This window comes from Danio rerio, chromosome 11, assembly GCF_052040795.2.
Source record: "Danio rerio strain M-AB ecotype USA chromosome 11, GRCz13ab, whole genome shotgun sequence".
Lineage (NCBI taxonomy): Eukaryota > Metazoa > Chordata > Actinopteri > Cypriniformes > Danionidae > Danio > Danio rerio.
The window spans coordinates 34583282-34603317 of record NC_141031.1 but is presented as its reverse complement, the minus strand read 5'-3'; the positions used below and the strand labels follow the sequence as shown (position 1 = coordinate 34603317).

At 35.5% G+C, this 20036-nt stretch overlaps 1 protein-coding gene and 1 long non-coding RNA gene across 11 annotated transcripts in view; one reads left to right on the top strand and one right to left on the bottom strand.

The window, feature by feature from the left end:
- LOC137496713 (uncharacterized) overlaps positions 1-20036 on the top strand; it is a 473958-nt gene that overhangs the window by 219358 nt on the left and 234564 nt on the right. The window lies entirely within an intron of this gene.
- The window catches only part of diaph3 (diaphanous-related formin 3), a 478885-nt gene that overhangs the window by 360182 nt on the left and 98667 nt on the right, over positions 1-20036 (bottom strand). For all 10 annotated transcript variants that reach the window (XR_015501887.1, XM_087272225.1, XM_087272219.1 and 7 more), the window contains 1 exon segment: positions 13217-13347. Coding sequence is in view for 9 of the 10 variants with exons in the window: in XM_087272225.1 (XP_087128351.1) it covers positions 13217-13347 (131 nt within the window). In the remaining variant the exon portion in view is untranslated.

The window sequence follows — 20036 nt, the reverse complement described above, 5'->3', positions numbered from 1 at the left end:
ACCATGGTGTGACGCAACTGACTCTTAAAGGGAATGGGAGATGAGACTCTGATTGGTTTAATGCATTTTATGCTCAAAACACACCCATAACTCATTAAGAGAATAAGCACAACCCTAATAGACCATGCGCCAGGGTGCAGAATAGGGCTGGGGAATGTGGGCAAAAAATCATATCCTGGTTTTTTAGGAGGAATACCAGTTTATAATATATCCGGTATTTTCCCATAAATGGTAACTTGAGAGTTAAAGCCTTTATTAAAAATTTAAACAATTTTTTGAGAAAAATATAATTCAAACACAAGGGTTTCTCTCCCCGTTTACAAATAAACAGCTGCACAAAAAATAACAGCTGCACAAAATCTTTGATAAATAAAATACATTACAGGTTTTTCTCCTGCTTAAAGCTGTTGCACAACATTTCAAATTATTTAAAAAATAAACTTTGATAAATAAATACAGTACAGGGTCTTTCCCTGCTTAACACAATACACAGCACTACTGTGGTACTGCTGTTGTGCAAATAACAAAGTAAACAGAACAATAGAAAACATAGCTACATTGTCAGAAAAGAAACACTTAAATAGTAAGACAATCAAAAGTATTGTGTGATAGAAAAGAACCACATTTAATTTAAATATGAAACAAACAGTATTTTATGTCATAATTTCAGTGTTGTTATAAGTAATCCTGTATACCACAGTTGTGTGATTAAAAAACAATTAAATTAGCTAGATATGTGTTTTTAATTACACATTTACAAGTATGTATTGTGCATTAGCGTAGAACATATTTTTTCTATCTTTAAAATAGCAAAAGTGGATTCGAACATTTGTGCAATGCGCTTAACAAGCGCCTAGATCATTAAAATAGAGACCTAAATGTCTATAAGTAACATCTTTCACCAAGCAAACAAAAAACAACTGACTGAGGATGGAAGAACAGGTGAAATAAGAGAGAGCCAGTAAGAGAGAAGCAAGCACGCTGTTAATAGAACCAAATAGTGTGGCTGTACATTAAGGATTAGAGTGGTTCTTGACATTATAATGAGCTTAAAATGGTTTGAAGAGCCATTAGCTGCCCAGAAAACCAATGTTTTGAAGAGATTTTAAACATAGCTATATCCGCTAGCTTTGCTCATAAGCTGACCTGCAGGTATATGTGCAACTGCAGATTTCAGAGAATTCTATAGAATTCAAATGCTCATCATTCAGAAAGTCTACCATACACTTGTCTTATGTCAGCTGAAAATGTTTAACCAATTTTGATGACCATTGCATTTGATGACCATTCAATTTTCATAAACGCTGACCATTTCATTTTAACAAAAATACATTCAACCTTTCTCAAAGAGCAGTTGTCGATGTTCAAAATATATAGGCAGACTATGTTCTTTGTTTTAAACTTGCTGTATTTTTTTTCTTTCCTATCATTCTCTAACATCTAAATGTCTTGCACATTTTCACCAATCATAGGGAGGAAAAAACGGCCTTTCAGAAAGTACAGCAAAAGGAATGAGGGAATAGAGAAAGTAGTGACAGAGCGGAAAGTAAGAAAAACTTCTATCTCTCTCTCTCTGCAATAACTTGCAGAAACTTTTTTTTCATCCTGGTTCCTGGAGAGAACTGGCAGCCCATTTTATTGGACCCAAGGGAAATTACATGCTTTATATTCCATCTCCCCACACATGTTGGGACAAGAGCACATCTGTCCAGAGTTGACACTGGCATAAATAGGAGGAGAGAAAAGAGCAAGAGGGGTGAGAGACAGAGAGACAAAGAGAGAAAGAGATGATGAAAAGTGCTGATTGCCGCACATGGAAGGACTATGATGTTAATGTGATATCAATAGCCGTTTCAAAACCTACTAAGCCTGCATAGACAGCTTTTTGAGGAATCATAGGTACATTCCCTACAGAGAGGCAGCTCAGAACAGCAGGTAGCGATTCAATTTACAAAAAGGGACTTGCCTATTCTGAGGAGTCTTGGTTTATAACAGGGTAAGAATTTGGCATAAAGCATGGAGGCATCATAGCTTGAATCAGCAGTTCAGGCTACTGTTCGTGTAAAGGTGTGGGCAATGATTTCTTGGCACACTTTAGGTCTCCAAACACTAGTCTTGTCAGAATACTGGAATTTCTAACTGCGATACGATACCTTAAAAAATAAATAATTAAATGAACATTGACTGCTGCTGCCGTGTTTCAAAAACTGACACTGATTTCTTCACAATTTAAAAAGGCAACTTTGGATATTTTTTGGCTAGAGATACTGTTGTCCTAAAAAAAAAAAAAAAAAAAAAGTATTAAAATAATTTACAAAAATTAAAATAATAAATTAATTAATTATAAATAATTTTAATAAATTAAAAATAATAATAATTAGTTAATAAAAAATAAAAAATTAATAAAATAAAAATTAAAAAATTAAAAATTAAAATCGCACATTTACCAAACCACAGTATACCTTGAAAACAGTTATTGTCCCATACCTAGTTTTACACAAATTTCATTTGCATATTTGGATGAAAAAATGGCTATTGTATGTAATCTTTAGTAAATTATCTAATCCTGCAATGCAACTATTGCAGATACACATGTTGCGATATCTATGCTTAAAAAATGTTCAGCCCTGCAGACATAAAAGTGGGCTGCATCAAAAGACTCTCCTGATGAGATGAGAAATGATGTGAACAATAGACAGAAAAGGTATACTTTTGGCTTTAGAAGCCAGCTCACTCAGTTTCAGATCAAACCTAGAGTGATGTGACAGGTGACCTTTAAGATCAGGAATTTTTGAATGCTCATTTTAAAAAATATATAAATAAAATATAACAATCAAAAGTTAAAAGTAGGGGCGGCTCGGTGGCGCAGTGGGTAGCTGGTTGAGAAGGTCACTGGCTCAAGCCTTGGTTGGATCAGATCTTTATGGAGTTTGCATGTTCTCCTCGTGTTTGAGCCGGTTTCCTCCGGATGTTCCGTTTTCACAAGTCTAAACACATGCACTATAGGTGAATTGGGTAAGCTAAAATTGGCCGTAGTGTAATGTGTGTGAATGAGAGTGTATGGATGTTTCCATGTGATGGGTTGCAGCTGCGTAAAAAATATGCTGGATAAGTTGGTGGTTCATTCCGCTGTGGCGACCCCTGACTAAGCCGAAAAGAAAATGAATGAATGAGGGAAAGAGTGACCAGGCCTGTGCAGAAAGATGGAAACCCTGCAAAGGCCGCATCCATAAAAGAAAAGATAACCAAGCTTCCACTTTGCCATGTCCTCGTTTGGGTCATCTAGGTCAATATTTAACCAGTCACGGTCAGCGGAGCGGGATGTGGCGCGCTCATCAGAACAGGTGTCTTTTCAAAATCATTTAGCATGCTGCTATGATGGGAGGATGAACTCCTGAACTGAAGACAAAAAAGGAGTGGAGGAGGAGTGAAAATCAATGTCACTCACAATGGCACACGCAGGTAATGGAAACATCACTCACTCGTCCAATCAGACGCCTTCGCCTGAGCTGAAGAGCAAGTATGGGTATAAATTACACCCCCTACATATCCTTGGTGTTCATGCAGCATACACACACTTCCTCATCTCTCATCCCTCTCCTCTGTGCTAAGGAGAGCGAGAATGACAATACAAATCAAACACCAGCCAAGCAAAGGATGGCCAGCCTCACCCACACGATCATAAAACTCATCAAGCTCATCATTACCAACTGCAGACACACAGAAAACACACACACACACACACACACACACACACACACACACACACACACACACACACACACACACACACACACACACACACAGACACAGCTGCTACAGAATAGCGATCATTTCAACATAATGACAACTGAAAGTCTATATGAAATTAAAACTAAACACAGAGCCGCCTAACGGGAAACAACTGTCTAAACTCGACAAGTAAAGCAGCAAACAGGATGATAAATAAAACAAAGAGCATTTATCAAAATGTCATCAGCATTCAGCTTAAATCACGATGATTGATGCGTTTAATCCAGCGCTAAAAAGAATCCCAGATAACAAGCTGCACTCGGAAGGAATCAATGGGAGAATTTATTTATTTAAAAATACCATGTGTGATGTGTTTATCCTTCATCAAGCCTGAGTGTGGATTCCCCAGAGTACAACATCTCATTCTCTGGACATGAAGGACCTTGTGCGTCAGTTAAACAGAATCAAACATTGGCAGGTAACAGCCACCTTTGGGGGCGCAGGCTAAATGTTCGGTTTGACACCGATGGGATGAAAAAGCTACTTTACCTTGATCAAAACAAACCATTGTTTATTTAAATATTGCAGGCAGTTGGTGGGATCTCTGAAATGTTTTTATTTTGTTTTTAGTTGGTTGCATCTCAGGCCTCAAGAGAAGTGGCACAAACAACCTTGAGGTAATTACTCGCTATGATATGTTCTGGCAGATGTGTGGCTAATTCATCTGAATTTGTATAAACATATTGAAACGTTTTTAGAAAATCTGTTCACACTTCAGTGATAGTTATTTTTTGTGGGCTGGGTTGAGGCGGGCCTTCATATTTACTTCATTCTACAAGTCTTTTCATACCAATACATTTCTACATATTATTAAGCACTTTTACCAGTCATCTGCCATTTCCCCACTTGATTGTGTTGTGGTTTACTTTGGTAAAGCCAATGTAGTCAATAAGAATTTGTATCTTATTATTAGGACACGATTTGGAGAAAAAAGATATATAAATGCGATTTATCTGATTAAAATTGCGATTTAAAATGCGATTTACTATAATTGCATAAAAGAGCTGCAGGCATGAGGAGGTGGTTTTAATAGCACCAAGGAAAGACAAGGCATAATCACAAAGTACACCACAGTATGGTACTGTTTATTTAAAACCAATCTCTCCAATAAAGTTGTCAAGAGAAATTAAGAAAATAACAAAATTATTTTAAATTCAATTGAATAGATTATATATAAACCTTATATATATAGAAAACATTTAAAACTTTTACACTTAGATTGTGTAACATATTTCAAATTGATTTCATGACACAGATCAAATTTTTTATTTTACTTTACAAGAATTCTTGAATAAAAATGTATAATTTATATTTATAAAATACTTCTAATACAATTTTGTCCTTTAATACAGCAGTCATATATATGAACTGCACCTTTAACTTTACCTGCTCAAAGAAAACACTCTTTTTGAATGCATTAAACAAAACTTAAGAACATGCACAGAACAACATGAGCATTTATAGCAAATAAATAAATATAAGTATTATCCCTATTGCTTTTTGAGAGTTGTTGAGCAAGTTCTTAAACCTGTGATTGGTCGTTGTATTCGCGCAATCAACAAGAAAGGGCTGCGATTGGCTCTAACGATTAGTGTTAGTTAACGATTAGTGTAACTATGGCATTATTCAGCGATGAGTAGGCCCACACGAAATCTGTGCGTGCAGATTTCCGCAGATTTTTAGCCCACTATGAATTCTGTTCATTTACTTGTGTAAATGTGTGTAAATTTATATTTATTCAGTTTCTAAACTAATCACAGTAATATTATTGACAAACTTGCTTTGTTTATCTAATTGGATTTGCATTGTAAACTTTAAATAACAGTTAATAAGGTATTACTTTTTATTTCATATATTAAAGTTTTAGTTAAGATACTCCCAAAATAATTCCACATAAATCTGCACATTTTAAACAATTCTGCACAGAATTAGCAAAAAAAAATGTCTGTAGATTCCGTCTGGCCCTAGCAATGAGTTATGTCGATATAGATAAACGGCCGCAGTTACAATCGATAATGCGCAGATATCACAGGTTATCCATGATAGATGAGGTGGAGACACAGTTCATGTGTGTGGATCCACAAGAATCACTGTAACAGCCGAGAGATGTGAGGAAATGTTACCTCATGCAAGCAGGTGAAAGGTACACGCACGCACAATCTCTAATAGTACCCTCACAGTAAGCATGGGCCTGTATAAGATTCTGAAGGTTTTATAACCTAGGATAAAAATATCACAATTTCATGGTATCATGGTATTGTAAAATAAGTTATTTTTAAATGTATGGGTAAAAAAACGAAAACTTTTTTGTTTTGTTTAAAATATAATATATTTTATTTTGTGAAAAATGTAAAATATTTTGAAACACTAAACATGTCAGGCTAAATAAATCAAACGAACCACCAACTTCTGCTGTCTTCATTAGTTTCAAAAAAACAGATTTCTTTACAATATAAAACGGCATCTATGAATATCATTTCTGCTGGAGATGCAGTAAAAAAATGCAAATAAAAAAAATCTTACACATACCATAGGAACGGTATTACAGAAAATTGTGGTGGTTTTAAAACCTTGACTTGACATCAGCAAAAAAAATATATATATAATAATGCCAAATAAAGTAAATTAATGCACAGAGGAACAGAGTCATTTTGGAAAATTATTTTCCTATCACAATATATATTGCAGAAAAACAAAATGCTGCAACATAAGTTATCCAATATTGTGCAGACCTAGAAAAAATTATTCTGAATTGCTGCTGATGTAAGAGCAACTTAAACATCACCTATACATTTACAGCATTTAATCTACACAAGTTTTTTCATCTTTTGATGTACTTTCTATAAAATAACTTTTTTGCATTTTGGAAAACATGAATTAAAAAAAAACAATGGTACATTTATATATTAACATTACCTTCAGGTTTCTTTTGTAAGTTCACAATAACACACAATGCATTTTCTTTTTAAACTCCTCAAACTAAAGCTCCAATCTAGCTCCAATTCTGGCACAAAAGAATGTTTAAAAAGCCTTGAAATCATCAGACAGATCTAAAGTATGCCAACAATTTTAGGAAAATTAATATTAGCCAATGCCAATATGGTCGCCAATCTACCGTGCATTCCTCGGCCAAAATTAACAATAAAAAGTAACAATTTAGCTTAGAGTCAGCCTCTAAGGAAAAGACGCAGCAGCTGACATACGTGGTAAAATAACTTACAATGGGGGCCAATACCAGCCTTGACTGTGCGAATATCAACATCCAGACATTCCAACAGGGAATCGCTGAGAGGGACCTGTGGGGATCCTAGTTATGATAAAATACCATATGTCCATTTTCATTAGGGAATTTTCATGGCCTTCTCTTTCTTGCTTCTTATTGAAAAGCATGGAAGATGGAAGATCACGGCAGTGAGGCACCATTAATCAGTCATGTAGTCTATTAAAAGAATCACACTATGTTCCCTCCTCAATGTAAAATATCTATCAATGTCCTTCCAACCTAAAACCCAAGCTAATCTAGTCATAATTAATTACAGTAAAAAAATTTAAATAAAAACATTAGGTGTCTAAATATTGTACATGTTCACTAGGGCTGCACAATATATCATTTCAATATCAATGTGAAAGTCAAATTGCAGTGTTGAGATGGGATTATATTTTAGACAGGAGTTCATTAACCATAATGGAGTGAAAGTTTATTATTTGCATGTGTTTTTTTTAAAGCCTGAGACAGTTTAGGGGGTGATTTCACACCTGTAGATTGATTGTTTTGTTGTGAAACAGGCATTAAAACTGTTACAATGTTTATTTTTGTTTCAGGTGTGGTTCGCTTTCACATGACAAAGTTTCTAAGTGGACCAACAGAGTTAAAACAAGTCACGTGCGAGTAAACTCTCCCCACACTCAGAGTTTTTGAAGTTTATTTTTCAGTGTCACAAATTCTGCTCAGCTAAGTTGTTGTTTTATTTATGATGATGAGTAATAAGACATTATAAGCAGAAAGGTGCACTTTAATTTTGACAGTGACACCCACAGACATTGTCACCAAATATAAATCAGAGGTAGGACTTTCTTATCCATAGCCTCATTGAAGTTGTCAAGTTTTGTAAAAATCTAATTAATCAATCTATTAAAAACATTGGCTAGAATGCTGCATTATAACCTTAATCTACACTGTAGCCTAATTCATTAGTTCGTTAAATCGTTTTGCTTTCTTACAACAATCAATCCACTCATGAGTTCGTTTCAATCGAGCCAAGACCACCTCATTTAGGCGATCTCGGACCAATTGATTTGGCTTGGATCTGAGAGCTATTGTGGGTTTCACATATGCACACTAACTGAGCAAATGAGACAGGTTCCGAAAAAAATGTCTAGGTAGAAAAAGCACGCTAAAACAATCAGTGATGATGCATTTTTACCATCAGCAATTTTAATAAAGAGTTATTAAATACATTTTAAGAAATATTTTATTGAATGATTTATACAGTAAAGTTGTTTTTTTCTACTGTATTTACCCATACTTGTAATATGTTCGGCAGCATGGTGGCTAAGGGGTTTTAACTGTTGTATCACAACAAGAAGGTCGCTGGTTCGAGTCTTTGCTGGACCAGTTGGCTTTTCCGTGTGGAGTTTTTATATTCTCCCCTGTTTGCGTAGTTTTACTTCAGGATATCCGGTTTCCCCCAGTCCAAAGACTTATGCTATAGGTCAATTGGATGAACTAAATTGGCTGTAGTGTGTGAATGAGTGCGTGTGGGTGTTTCCTAGTTTTAGGTTGCGGCTGGAAGGGCATCTGCTGCATAAAACATGTGCTGGATTAGTTGGCGGTTCATTCTGCTGTGGCAAGCATTGATGAATAAGGGACAAAGCCGAAGGAAAATGATTGAATGAATGAATGAATGCAATATGTTCATTACATTTTATGCATGATTCTCTTATCTGGTGTATTTGTATAAACAGCAGTCAACATCTAAAGTGGATCATCACCTTTCATCAAACTATTTGACACCCGTTCTTCTCTGATCCATTTCAAATGTTGACTACAGTTTACCTAGGGCTAGGCCGATAAACAATATATCAAATCATCATCAAATGTATGTCAATAACAATGATAATCTCTGGAATTTTTACTCTTTATTGATCTAAGAGCCAATCACAAATCAGAAATTGGAACAATAGGAATCTAAAAGTGTGTTGATATTAGAGAATCATACTGAATTTTCGGCCACCAAAATGTATTATGCCATTGTTATACACTATGAACAGCCACTACGTTAGTTATTATAATTTTTTTTCTATTTCTACCTGGAGATACTCATCCCGAGGTCCCTAGAGACTATGCAGCGCCATTGATGCGAGCCAAGACCTGTGAAGAAATGATGCCAAGGTATCCATAATCCTGGACCAGGCCGTATCCTGAGCTGATGCTGTGGTGGTCATGAAAGACTGGAGTGCATGAGACTGATTCCTGAAAGACCATAGTGACAAACGAATCCCGGCATTGATCCTGTGGGCCAGCCTGACTACCTCCTAGTGTCCTACTCACACTTGCAGTTCTCCACGATGGACATTCAAGCTTATCCAGCCTCCGGCACCTAGACTGCTGCTCCACACAGGAGGTGACCAAAAGAATAAAAGTCACACCCAACAGAGCCTGTTTCTCACAAGGTTTTTTCTTTTTTTCTTTCTATTAACTTTGTCAATTAGTAAAAATTTTCCTCACCACTGTTGCCACTGGTGGATCGCGACTTGTGGAGCTGTGCATTGATAGATTTGCTCTTTATTGTTTAAACTTTCAACAGTAAAATTTAAACCACACTGAACTGAACTTAACTTCAAGTCTGAAATCTGGACTTCAATGGAACTTCTATGTTAAGCTGCTTTGACACAATCTACATTGTAAAAGCGGTATATAAACAAACACGAATTTAACTGAATTTAATTTAATAGACCCTCTAATCTTTGTAGCTTCAGTCGTTGTAGAAATACTCTTAAATCTGGAAGCATTGACGACTGATATCAAAATCTACATCGTTATCATTCAATATGGAAAATAACTAGACATTGCATTTTAGCCATTTCACCCAGCCCTATGTACTGTATACTGCACTATAAATTGAAGAAAACAAAGCAATGTCAGATTTTTCCAGCCCTAATTTCCACTTGACTGAGCATTTGCACTAAATTAACCTTGCAACAACCAATCAACATTTACTTAAGTCTTTGCCTCCTCATGCTTACCTTGGCTTTAATCATCCCACAACACGACAGTGACCTATAAAAACAGAGCACTGCGAGCTTTCAACAGCACAGCCAAATAAAACAGCTTCGTGTCACAGTGTAGCTAGACAATGCCAAAAACTCGAATTAAAAAAAGATTGAATTGTTTGGGGAAGTTTTAACCTTGCACAGGAACAAATGATAAGGTGCCAGGTGTGAATAATGTTCAGGCGAGACTCTCCACGCAAGGTCGGCCATTGCTGCGCGATTGTGGATCATTCCGCCTGTGACGTTCACGGCCATAACCAACAGCTGCATGCGCCAGAACGACGTTCGGGGCGCTAATAGAAATCATGACATTTCATGAATTATGCCAATAAAGAATGCAGCGCTGATGAAAACAGTTTAACACCGACTCTCCTGCTCGAACGTGCTTTTGTCTCTCCCTCGCTCTCCTCCTTCATCACCGCAGATGAGGTTTATTTTTCCCATCCATAGACTTTGAAATTGGACACACTGCTTAGCGCGGCCCGTCAAATTAACTTTAACCGCCTGTAATAACTTTATCTGCACGCACACACTGGGCTCTCTAACCCACTTATCTATTCGATTTTTGGTGATCGGAATTAGGAAAAATGTTTCAGATGAAAAGGACACTGGATGAAATGAGTGTCCTAAAGCAATGCACTTATGGGTCACATTCTCTAACGAATTAGACAATGTCTTGTTAGAAGTCTGTGCTCCGATTACAAAGCAAATGATTTTACACCCTCAAGCAATGCACGGCTAAAAAACTTTGTTTAGTGACTTTTTTTTTTTTTTTAAATGCACAGGCTTCAATGAGTTCTTCCAACAAAAAGCTCAGTCGGCAAAAACTATAAAAGCCAGTATAATACAAAACAAAAAAATATACCCAAGGACAACAGAATGACATCAACAGTCATAACACTCAGAATAAAATGAGCCCTTCCTCTCATATCAACCTTTATCTCCTGTCATTGTGCACTTCCAAACGTCGCCTGCAGCCCGGCATCAGCTTGTGCAAACTGCATGTTAAACTATGCTGTGAAAATAGAATAGATTTAAAGGTGCAGTATGTAAGTTTGACTCCCAGTGGTTAAACTAGGTAATGAATTTCTGGATCAAAACACACGCAAACGCAGGTTGCCAGATAGAGGACCAACAGGAGTGTGTCTGACTATCGAGCCTAAAAGCTGATTTACTGTAAGCAGTGTTCTACAAAAACAAAACAGCATGGGATAGAAAGAATATTTGCATAATAAAAGGAGTTTGTCCTAATCAACACCTGAAATAAATATTATTGAAAAGGCTGCTAATTTTTTTCAGCTGAATGACAGAAAACTTTGACAAAAATCACCTCGTGTACACCTCATATGCTTTATTCAGTGTTAAATGCTAACGATGTGTTTGAATGACATTTCACATAACATTTATTGCCATACTACTAAAAGCAGCAGCAGATAGTTTACCTCAGATCTTGAAAATAAAATATAAACAGTTTGAAATTGAACTTTAGAACTGTGACTCAGTGCAAACCAACACATATAATTGATTCAGCATCTACATTTAATGTTAAGGAGGTTTAATATGTATTAATTAGGTTATAAACCTGAACCGTTTTCTGAATGGCTGAATTTAAATTTCTGTCGTGTTTCATCAGGTGCAAACACCCAAATTGATTATCACTGCAAATCTTATCACGTAGGGTGTTGTTTACGTTTACAATGTTTACGTTCATAATTTTTATATTATTTGCTAAAAATAACATCATATAAAACGCTGAATCTGCATCTCCAGTGTATATACAGGAATCAGAAAGTGAAATTTAATACCTTTTCGGATCTTATTTGAGACTCTTTCAATACATTAAGACCTTATAACCACTTTAGGTTTCAACCGGAAACACTGGCAAGATTTTAACTTACTAAACATTCATGTAAGAAACTAATCAAAAACTAGAAAATATTCATATACAAAATAAAATCTATTAAATCTAGCTAATTCAGCAGGTTGGCACATATAGAACTACAGAAATAATGGTGTTGCTTTGGTTACTGCAGTAAAAAAGCAGCGTCACAATCTAGCAATCTAGTAGGATTAAACTATACAACCATACATTACATAATCAAAAACTATATAACATTTAACACCTTGCAAAATAGCATTTATGACATTTTTATACTTTTCAAGGGCCTTAAATTTCTTTACATTGATTTATCAACTTTTAATACTTTAAGAACCTGTGGACACCCTGGTCTTATTTCAGAGTCTACTACTGTCCACCGGAGGTCACATTTCAGTCATGGACTCGTGCTTTGAGAGCCTTTCTGACTGAATTAATGAAATATGGGTTTTCCAACAAGGCAACCCTGAGTGCTGAAATATAATTGGCCAAAGTGGCAGTGGGTGGGTTAAAAGAACCAAAACAAAAACAGAGGTTCAGGCACATAAAGTACATTTTCAAAGCAGAATATCTGACTTCAGTGTTGTTTTTCAAATAAACAAGAATGTTCAGTTGGCATGTGTCTTTAATATCTGCAAACATTTTATAGTGTTATTTTGCTTTAGAAGAGTCAAAACTGTACATACAGCACCTTTAATGGTCACAAAAAGACTTAAAAATAAAGCCTAAAAAATAAAAATAAAATTCAAAAATTGTTTATCATCTTCACCCTCCTGGGGAGGCTTCTTTGTCATGTTTGCTGTACAAATGCAGGAGAAACAGCAGGAGAGCTCGTCGCAAACGGTATCAAACAATTAAGAGGTAGGAGGGAAAAACCTGGGGCGACGTGGCAATCGGTAATACATATTAATGAATGCCATCATGCTGCGCTGCTCTAGCCTCAAATCACAGGGTGCGCCACTGAGTTGCACACCATTGGGCAAATGTCGGAGGTCAGATGTGGTAGGTGGCCAGGTTGGATGTTTGTATGTGTGAGCATTCAGTGAACAGCAATATCAAGCGGGCTAGTCAAGTTTGAGATGTGAGAAAGAGTTTACGGATGCCCTCCAGAAGAAAAGTGTTTTTTCAGCCTTTCCACAGACAAAATAATAGCACAAATATCCTTTTAAATGACATGAGCCAGGGAGAAACAGGAGACGTTTTGTGCATGAAAAGTTGACTTTTGTTATAGAAGAAATTAAATGCCACAAAAAAAAGACTCTTTTAAGTGAGTACCTGACTGGGTTGCTGGTGAGTGACACTCTGAGGGAGTCCAGACAGGCAAACAGTCTCTCATCGGTGGCACCGCTTTTTAGTTCACTCAGAAACTCCTGAGGAGAGATCTGACTGCTGCTCCTCAAACTACCCTGTCAGAAAAAAAGAAAGGGGGGGGGGGGGGGAGCATATTAGAACATTAGCAAATAGGGATGCACGATATTGGAAAAATTGGACATTGAGATATTTTTTTTCCCTGCAATTTATAATGTGATAAAAAGACAATTTCACCAGATGACTTAATGATAGCTCTATTAGGAAAGTCAATACTTTAAATTGATTGGGATGACTTTGTATGAAAGTGAAATATAAATATATGTTATGTAATTTATTACAATTAACAAACTACAGTCATGAATAAATAAATAAACATAATGGAGCAAATGTTGTGAAATAAACGGTGCTTAATGGTTTGATGGGGAGCTTCTAAGAGTATTCAGGTACAGGAATTGAATCATCAAATGTAAAAAGAGCATTGCAGTCTTCATCATATAAATAATTCCATAAAATTAATCTTTATTAAACTTCGTTAAGCTTTTTATGTTCTCTGAAAATGTTTCAAACTCCTAAAAACGCTCAGATTTGCTTTAAAAATACAAACTTTCATGATAATGGTTAAATTCTGCAGCATCTCCACAAATCCCATGTTTTGACTTGTGGATTCTGGTCAACTATAATCCCAATTCAATATTGTATATCTTGCTATTGCGGATGCAGACATTGTAATATCAATGCTGAGACGACATATTGTGCAGCTAGATAAGCACCTTTGCCCAAGTGTTTTTGTTTTTTACATTGAAGTGGACTGGAGATTGGTCAATTGAATGACTGGAAATAGATGCCTAGGAGAGGCATCAAGATGGCTGCATAGAACACTTGCCTTAAAAAGAACTCCTCATCCTTTAAATCCCTCCTCATCACTTAAAACGATGAATTACATGTTTATTGACCTTATCCTTCATGTACGAGCAGACAGAGTCATTGTAATCTCAATTGGAGTCTCATTCACATTGATTTTTAGACGTTGAAAACAGCTTGTTGTGCTGCTTGATGCTGCAAACTGATATTTTCAAAATTATATTATTACACTTTATATATTGTCATGAACACATTTGTTTGTAGAGCAAGTAGTTTGATTGTTGTCTGACATGTATTATTCCTAACCATTTCTCCCAAAGGAAATTGTATTGGAAGTTCTAAAATGAGCACACTTCAGCATTGCTGAATAAGGTCAATAAAGCATAGGCAACTTAAGATATCTTAAAATAAAAATAATACATTAATAAATAAAAATCACTGAGAATTATGGTTTGTGGCTTACATAAAGAAGATAAATATGGTTTCCCAACAAGTATTGATTATCATCCTCAAACTTCTTTTATTGGTTTGAAAGGTTTTTCATTTTGAAGAAGCCAGCAAATAATCATGCCAATATGTGACAGTCACTTGCCAAATTTGAGATTAAGAGCTTCTAGAATTGACAAACCAAACTACACAAAGAGGCTCGCCTGTTCAATTATTACAAATGCCCAATTACTACAAATTAGCTGGCAAAAATTTACTAAAACAAAAAATAAGAAGATGTTCCAGATAAATAGTGCACTTCAACAAGTCATTCAGCATCCTTTTTTAATGATTGATTTTTGTGTTCTGCTTAACAAGAACAGAACAAAGACAACAATGAAGAACAGCGAAAACTGAAAACAAAAAATGTTATTTATTATTCTGACAAAGATTCAAAACAGATACTGATTTTTTTGGAGCCAATAGATCATTTATAAGTGTGTGTGTGTGTGTGTGTGTGTGTGTGTGTGTGTGTGTGTGTGTGTGTGTGTGTGTGTGTGTGTGTGTGTGTGTGTGTGTGTGTGTGTGTGTGTATTAGGCATGGGCCGGTATAAGATTCTGACAGCATGATAACCTTGGATAAAAATATCACGGTTTCACGGTATTGTGATTACTGCTCCAAAATAGTTATTTTTTTATTTTTTTTTTTTAAACAAATCTTACACATACATTAGGAACGGTATAAAAGGAAAATCTTAGCAGTTTTAAAACCTTTACTTTTCCAAATCGCAGTTTACCTTGAAAACTTATTTTCAAGTTATCGTCTCATAGTGTGTGCATGTTTTTAGACATGACAATTCCAATAAGAAAAATGTACACCTTTTCAAAATGTCGCTGTTTGAGGTGAAAACATAGCCTGGTAATGAGGAAATTGCTTATATGTGATTTAGCTTTCTGATTTCTTTCTTCTTTTTCTTTCTTAGGTTGCAGAGGTTACAAGGGCCAGGCAATAAATATATAATCCACAATATATTACCCAAGATGATGATTGTAATTCATGCATACATATAGCACACATCATTAGTGTTTGTAAGAATAATTTAAGTCCAATATGATACTGATATTTCAAGCTCACGGACAAACACAAACAGCCCTTTTGGACACTTTTAAATGCATTAAGCCTTGTGTGTCAAACAATGCCCTATATACATATAATTAATTATAGCATTACAGTACTGTTACAAAAAGCTAAAATGAAATAAAAACTCTCTAAGAGACTAACTAGTCAATGCCATACAGGTTTACAAACTAATATTTGCTCATTTGAAAGTTTATTAGTGAAGTAAAACATTATGTTTTTCCTCTGAGACTGAAAAACATCAGACAATTCGCTCTAATATAACAATGAACTAATCTGAGTTCAGTCTGATTCAGATGGTCTTGGCTTAAAGGCACAGCTCAACTAATTAGACTAAGTTAATGTTCAGAGCTTTAATAAATACATTTCATTTCACAAGTTATATTTCATGAGATATTTCTGTCATTCATTTAAAAGTCTATTCATCAAAAACGGTGACGTTTCAAAAAATCGATAACGATATCTAAACAGAAATGCCTTGTTTTGCGTCTTTTGACATGCAATCACTTTATTATGTTTGAACACGTTACACTTTATTATAACTTTAATTTAATTATTTTCACAGCCTTGACAATTGGTCACAGAAGAACAGATGATTGAAAGATATAAAAAATTTGTGTCACGCAGAGTCTTTGGCTGCGTTCACACTGAAGCCAAATGTGGCCTGAATCTGTTTAGTTTGACCACATGTGACTCAGGTAATGACAGTGTGAACAGCCCAAACCGTATGGAATCTGGTCTTTTCAGTTCTGATTTGTACCACTTTCATATGTACAGTAGTAATAAATCAGTCACAGACCTGATGTTTTGAAACGCGACTGCAATGTGAACGGTTATGTCAGATTTCATGGGACTTTTACATAATCTCTCATCATTCTGTGCTGCAAAGATCATCTGTTCCTCAGCAGGGCTATTACTTTACCACAGAAAGTCGGTTGTTCATTTTAATAAGACAATTTGAAGGCAAAACTGGTGCTTATTAACTAATCTGTTTAATGATTGGGGCATGGGTTGATCATGAATCTGAAGAGCTTCGGGCAGTTTTGCAGATAGGGGATTTGTGCACAAAGTAGGGGGCAATTTCATTTTAAGGGGAATTTTCCCTCCGAGAGGAAAAAGGGAAGGTGCTTAAACACCCAAACCCCCCTTCTGCACGTGTCTGTTGTTTATAACAAAGTAAAATGAAATAACTCTGGAAACAGAGATAAACCAACTTTGCCTTCACAGTGCAGTTTGCAGCTGTTCAGTACACCGGTGGCTAGAAAAAAATGTCATAAATCACAAATTACCAGTGTTTTCAATCACAAGAGACTTATTTTAGGTTTGGCAAAATACACATTAGTAGTAGCAAAACAACCCTTTATAGTTCATGAAATACACCAAGCTTGTCTGTGTAAAGGGCAATAGTTATATTAAGCATAATCTGACAATGTGCTTCATACAGTATACACACTGTGTGCATAATTAGACATTTTGTGCGGTCGGTAATAGTACTTTTGCGCATGCGGGTCAGTTTAGGACTATGGTCTAGATCAGGGGTGTCCAAACTTTTTGGGCCGAGGGCCAGATGCAAAAAAAACAACGTTGTCGTGGGCCAAATTTTACACACATCACACAGACATGCATATATATATATATATATATATATATATATATATATATATATATATATATATATATATATATATATATACAGTTGAAGTCAGAATTGTTAGCCCCCGTTTATTTTTTCCCCAATTTCTGTTTAACGGAGAGAAGATTTTTTTCCACACATTTCTAAACATATTAGTTTTAGTAACTCATTTCTAATAACTGATTTATTTTATCTTTGCCATAATGACAGTAAATAATATTTGACTAGATATTTTTAAGACACTTCTATACAGCTTAAAGTGACATTTAAAGACTTAACTAGGTTAATCAAGTTACAAGTTAAGGTAATTAGGCAAGTTATTTTATTACAATGGTTTGTTCTGAAGACTTAAGGGGCTAATAATTTTGACCTTATATGGTTCATAAAAAAATTAAAACCGCTTTTATTCTAGCCGAAATACAACAAATAAGTCTTTCTCCAGAAGAAAAAATATTAGATAGATAGATAGATAGATAGATAGATAGATAGATAGATAGATAGATAGATAGATAGATAGATAGATAGATAGATAGATAGATAGATAGATAGATAGATAGATAGATAGATAGATAGATAGATAGATAGATAGATAGATAGATAGATAGATAGATAGATAGATAGATCATATCAAGAACTGCTGCTTAATTGAATGCATGTAATAGCGACACCCGGTGGTTATTTATTGAATTACGTTTATTTTTGTATAGCGGGCCAGATTCTATTGATATTTATAAAAAGCCTCGCGGGCCGCCAAAAACTGATTGCGGGCCGCAGATGGCCCACGGGCCGTAGTTTGGACACGCCTGGTCTAGATCATTGTTTTTCATTTGGTGGGTCGTGACCCAAAAGTGGGTCACAGGAACATTTTCAGTGGGTCGCAGAGTGTGTGATCAAAAAAAACAAAAGTTAAATTTTTGTATTTAATTTGCTTATGCTTGACTTTTATATATATATGCTAGACTATATATATATATATATATATATATATATATATATATATATATATATATATATATATATATATATATATATATATATATATATATATATATATATAGACGACAAAAAAAGACTTAAAGCTTCAGTGTCTTATGTAGTGAGGTGCTCTTATAGGAGAGCATGACACCTTCTAAATTAAAACAGCATTCAGAAACTAGAAAACAAGTTTTATTAACAGTTTATTATTAACAGTATTTGTCGTTTTTACTTTGTAATATTTCTATAATTTGATCCATTTTGGTAAATGAAAGCAACAAAATAGTGTTTATTTGCAAGTCTTGGTGAATTTATTATGATGTATCTGTCACTATTTGTTTATGTTAACAAATAAACACAAATTAAGTATAATTCCTAAAATTGCATTATAGTTCCTAAAAATTTGGATAGCGGCTTGATGACCATGTAAAAATGTGGGTCCAATGGCCAAACCAGTTGAGAACCCCTGGTCTAGATTATGGTCTGCAAATCTGATATTGGCCACATTTATAACAACAGTGTGAACAGCTATGCAAAAAAAAAAAATCAGATCTGAGAAAAAAATTTGATTTGAGCACTAAACCTCACAGTGTCAACGTAGCCTTTGAGCTTCTGCAAGAACCAATGAGGAGCTGAGCATCTGTGTTTACTGTCTACATGCACATAAAAGCCTAAAAATTTAATTTATTTACTTAATAAAGTGATAACTTCTCTTCAGAAGAATTGGATTTGTATTTACTTTTTTCTTTCTCTCAATTTGTTTTGAAGTCTAAGAATCAGTAAAGGGACAGAAGTCTTTTAGATTTGATCAAAATATCTTCATTTGCGTTTCAAAGATGACAAATTTTCATGACATGACATCAGAATTGTCATTTTGGGGTAAACAAACCCTTTAAAACTCTTTCCCCCCTGTTCTCTCTATCTCTATATTTACACACAATTTATGAATAAACAGTTGATTCTTGCAGCCGGGATACAAACATGGTCAGCAGGAGAGAGACACGGTCAGCAGCAGCAGGTCATTACACCACAGGATCAGCCCTCCTTTTCCTACCCATGGTGCAGTGGGCCTGTGGGCTGCTGCCCTGACTGTCCCCTCGGCAGGAGACGGAGGTCTTAATCATCACATACAAGAGATACAGCTGCTTCCACTGAAAGACTCTCCGCCCAGCTCTTGTTCTCTCTCCGTACTATCCTGTCCTTCCTTTATAATTCTCCTTTTATCACCATGGTGACTGCTTTTGGTGACTTGAGGGAAGCAAACATTGCTTCCTTTCCACTCAATAACAGAATCCTCAGCAAATCAGACTCAAAATACCAAGCCCGCATAGCATATTTGTGGTTTCAGGAGAGATTCTGACTGTTTAGGTGAGGTTTTAAAAAATAATGAGAGACAAAGGAAGAAAATCGTTACTTTAGTTTTCGTTTATCACTACAGAACCATCTTGTTTTGGGCTTCTTCATATATAATGAGTGTTTCCTTTAAAACGAGGCGTGTTTGTTATTCTGCTACTCCCGTTGCGCGTTAATAAAAAATTCCTCTAAAAATCCCACAGACAAACAAAAGATGAAAGTGTTAGATAAGGGCGATGTTCGCTCAGGATCAAGTCTGCTCTTTGAAACCTGCATTATCCAAGCAAATCTTTACACGTGAATATGGCTCGCAGCAGCAACATCAAACAACAAGAGTCGCGCATTAAGCAGCCAAGTCATGATCTCGCAGCAGAAGCTCCAATCACCTGGTGGCGTCT